The 4081-nt window shown below is 46.4% G+C and overlaps 1 protein-coding gene across 1 annotated transcript in view; it reads left to right on the top strand.

The window, feature by feature from the left end:
- Window positions 1-3176: 3176 nt before the first annotated feature.
- The window catches only part of RHEX (regulator of hemoglobinization and erythroid cell expansion), a 5146-nt gene continuing 4241 nt past the window's right edge, over window positions 3177-4081 (top strand). Inside the window, exons 1-2 of the mRNA XM_012806598.1 lie at window positions 3177-3187; window positions 3423-3523. Of these exons, the coding sequence (XP_012662052.1) occupies window positions 3177-3187; window positions 3423-3523 (112 nt within the window). The remainder of the gene's footprint in view (window positions 3188-3422; window positions 3524-4081) is intronic.

Genomic DNA, 4081 nt, shown 5'->3' with positions numbered 1-4081 from the left:
GATTCTCTTGCCTCAGTCTCCCAAGTAGATGGGACTACAGGTGCCCGCCACAATGCCCAGCTATTTTTTGTTGTTGTTGTTGTTGCAGTTATCATTGTTGTTTTAGTTGGCCTGTATCGGGTTCGAACCCACCAGCCTCGGTGCATGTGGCCAGCGCCCTACCCATTGAGCTATGGGCACTGCCCAAATTCAAGTTTTTAAAGCACATCACCAAACAAAAATCATCTAGGGGCCACATTTGGCCTGTGGATCCCCAAATCAGGGCCTTCTAAGGGAAGTTTTTCTGATCAGAAAACACATTTATGATATATTAGGTGAAGAAAAAGCTACTAATACTTTAATCTCATATTTTAAAAAGATAATATATGTGTACCTACATACTTGCACACTCACACATTTATGGAGTATGTATGTTCATGAACATTTTTAGAAAGTTTTGTGGAATGATACAGAATAAGATTAAAGATGATTTTATAAAATGCTTTTATTATTTATATTTTTACTTCTTCTACAAATATCTATTGTGTTGTTTCAATAAATCAGGAAAGGAGCCTTAAAAAATTAAAAACTTTGAGTGTGATATTAGAACACAGCCCTAGTTTACCAGCCATCCCCTTCAAGGAGAGAATTGTTTTGGTGAATAAGGACAAATGAGATGTTCACTGTCAGGTAACTAACAAAGTGCTAGAGTTCCTTTAAAAATGGAATGTTGTTGATTTCCCAAACATACTGGCCTGGCTTCTAGCCCCTTTCCACAATTTCTGTGTCTTTTGTGATGCCATTAAGTTCTCTGTATCAAGTCCAACCTCCCTTACATAGTTGTTCCAGCAGGAACATCTGTGCTGAAATTTATTTTAAATACATGCGTATTTATGCCCCTTTTTTGATAAATCCTTCAAGATCATTGCTTTTCCTGAAGAGCCCCCTTCCAGCTTCATCTGGCTCATGTGTATGTTTGACCTCCAGCATGCTGGCTCTACACTTTTTATTTTTGCACAAGTCACTTCCGACTGAGCTTTCTTTGTGGGTTAGAAATTATAATGTAGGCTGGGCAGCGCCTGTAGCTCAAAGGAATAGGGTGCCGGCCCCATATGCCGGAGGTGGTGGGTTCAAACCCAGCCCTGGCCAAAACAGCAAAAAATAAATAAAGAAAAAGAAATTATAATGTAGGGAAAAGAGGGATTAAAAAATGTGATGATAACTGGGTATGTGTCACTCCCAGAGTTTGGCCTTCTTCCAAAGAAAAGTCACCTAAGGACTTGTGGTGTTTCTGGGCACTGCAGGGTATGTACTGGGACGATGGGAGAAGGGGGATTCTCCCATCCAGAACATGCCCCCACCCACCCTTCTCACATGCTGAATCTGTACAAGGTTACTCACATCTGGATTCTGAATTCACTTTTATAAACCAAACTAAATAGAAATCTTTGGTAATGATAATGTTAGGTGTATTCTGCTCACGTAAGTGGAAAGCAAAAGGTAGAATTAGAGTCCTTTGGGAGAAGTGTCAGAAATTATCTCGTAGGAAAGAGAGGGATTAAAAGCTGTGATGAGTAAAGTGGGCATATGAGTGACCCCTGAAGGGCACTCCCAGAGTTTGGCCTTCTTCCAAAGAAAAGTCATTCCCAAGGACTAGCTCCTTGCCCTGTGAAGGCTGGGGGTGGGTTAGCCAATACAGGAGGGGCAGTGACCTCAAACCCCACACTGTCCCTTCCCGTCATTCCCTTGCCTCTTTCCCAGCTCTTCTGACACGTTTTGATCCTAGGAAACTTGGGTGTGAGACATACAAACAAAAACAAAAATTTCGGGCTTCTCACAGAACCCTGCGTGGGAAAAGGAGCCTTAAGGCGGTTAAAGGCTTTTTAAGGTTTACAGTCTGACAGGAAGACAAATGCCACACGTTCTCCCTTATTAGTGGGGGCGAAATACTGTGCACGCGTGGCAGCGGAATGTGGGATAATGAACGATGGAGGCCGTGGGGGCTGGGGGCTGCGTGGCCCGGGCAGTGCGCATTGCTTCAGCCCAGCCCAGCCCAGAAATCAGAGCCTGCATTTGAATCCCTCAGGTTATGCACATTAAAGTTTGACCAACTTCTTTGTCAGTACCTGTTCCCCTCCCAGCTCCCCCCAGTGGTTTACAGGGGTGCAGGAGGAGGGTGGATAGGACCTCATCTCAGTGCTCAGCAAATAGTATTTCAAAGCCTTGGAAGTCATTATGACTCCGCTTATAGAAAACTCCACATTTGGCAACATATTGATGGAATTCATAAACTGTTTTTCTTAAAAATAAACTTATTTTTGAAGGTATAAGAGCATCCACAGCACAATAAAGCAGTGTGTGGGGGGCATTTAAGATGTGGACTTCTTGGTCAGGCGTGGTGGCTCACATCTGTAATCCTAGCTCTTGGGGAGGCTGAGGCAGGAAGATTGACCAGCCTGAGCCTGAGTGAGACCCATCTCTACTAAAAATAGAAAAAATAGCCAGGCGTTGTGTTGGCCACCTATAATCCCAGCCACTTGGGAGGCTGAGAACCAAAGAGTTTGAGGTTGCTGTGAGCTGTGATGCCACAAACTCTACCAAGGGTAACAAAGTGAGACTCTGTCCAAAATATATATATATATTTGGACATCTTTAAGGAATCTACAGCAGTGTATTTACCCAAGGAGGGCCCCTCTGTCCTTCCAGCGTCAGGCGAAGGTTCTCGCAGAAGGCACGAGCAGAGAGGAATAGTTAGAACTTGGCTGTGGTCTAAGAGCCCAAATGCAGACCTGATCTCAGACGTCACTCCTCTCCCTGAGCCTCCTTCGCTGGTGAGGAAAGGAGGGTGAGCTCAGCTGTCTCATAGAGCTGTGTGTGATTAGGGTAAGAGGGTAGGGGTGCCGGGGCTCAGCACCGTGACCAACACTGACTAGCACCCACTGGCTCTCAGGTACTGATGTTGTCACTGCCTATTTTACAGATTCAAAAACAAATCTGAGGAGAGGAAAGCAAACAACCCCGGTGCACCCAAGTCTGCCTGAGGCAATGTGGGCACAGAGCGCAGGACTCCTGACCAATTGACTTCCCTCCTGCAGATCTCCAGGGGAGTCCTGCCAGTGGCACCACTTGGAGAAGAGACACCAGGGTGGTTCCAGAAAGTGCCTGAGCCCCACTTACGAGCGAGAAGCTCACCCACCATGCTGTCAGAGTGAGTGGGTCCAAGAAAAGCCAGAGCAGGGTCTCAGACAAGCTAACTGGCACAACTGGCTCCCAAGTCTGCCTACCACCCTCCCCGCTACCCCAGCCGTGTTGCACAGAGAGGCAAAGGGATCTGCTCTGGGACACACAGCAATGCCAGATGTCTGCCTCTGGCAAGGGATATGTTTGCAATTGTAGTAACATCTCGGCAATCTCTGACCTTGGCCCTTCCCCTTTCCCAACAGAGCCATGAACCTCTGGCAAGGCATAGTGATTGCGGCGGTGACACTCTTCCTGCAGACCTGCCTCCTGACAGCCATCAACTACCTGCTCAGCAGGCACATGGGTAACTGGCTCAGCATCCCCTCCCCTCCCAGTCACCCCAGAAACCATTCCCGAGCTGGCAGCAGTATGAGACCCTTTTGGGGTCTCCACACATCACTCAAAAACCTTACCCGGGGAGCCACTAGCCAGATCCCTCCCTCCCACTTACCTGTCACCAGAGTCCCTACTCTAACCTTGTCCACATCCCCACCCTCTTCTGGTTGGGAATGGCTACCTTCCTCTACCCAGACTCAAGCTTCTGCGGTGCTTATGATGAAAGCCTCGTTTATCTTGGGCCTGATTAGTTTTCATCACTGCCAAAGGACTGAGAATGAAGAAATGGCTCTGAATTACAACAGAAGGAAATACAGTTTTACTTAGAGTTGAAATCAGCGATTAGATTCTTGAACTGATTTACAGTAGAAGGTGGGTCTTAGAGAAGCATTACAATTAGGGAAAATGAAGTAACACTGCTTTGGCTGTGCTGAGACAGGGGATTAGGCAAGATAATGTTTTCAGGATTTTCCAGTAAAGAAAGTTTAACTTGCTCCATCCATCCATCCATCCATCCATCCATCCA

Source organism: Otolemur garnettii, unplaced genomic scaffold (assembly GCF_000181295.1).
Source record: "Otolemur garnettii isolate 467f Iridium unplaced genomic scaffold, OtoGar3 scaffold00055, whole genome shotgun sequence".
Classification (NCBI taxonomy): Eukaryota; Metazoa; Chordata; class Mammalia; order Primates; family Galagidae; genus Otolemur; species Otolemur garnettii.
Note: the sequence above shows the minus strand (reverse complement) of the source record. Positions and strands in the feature narration are given on the sequence as shown.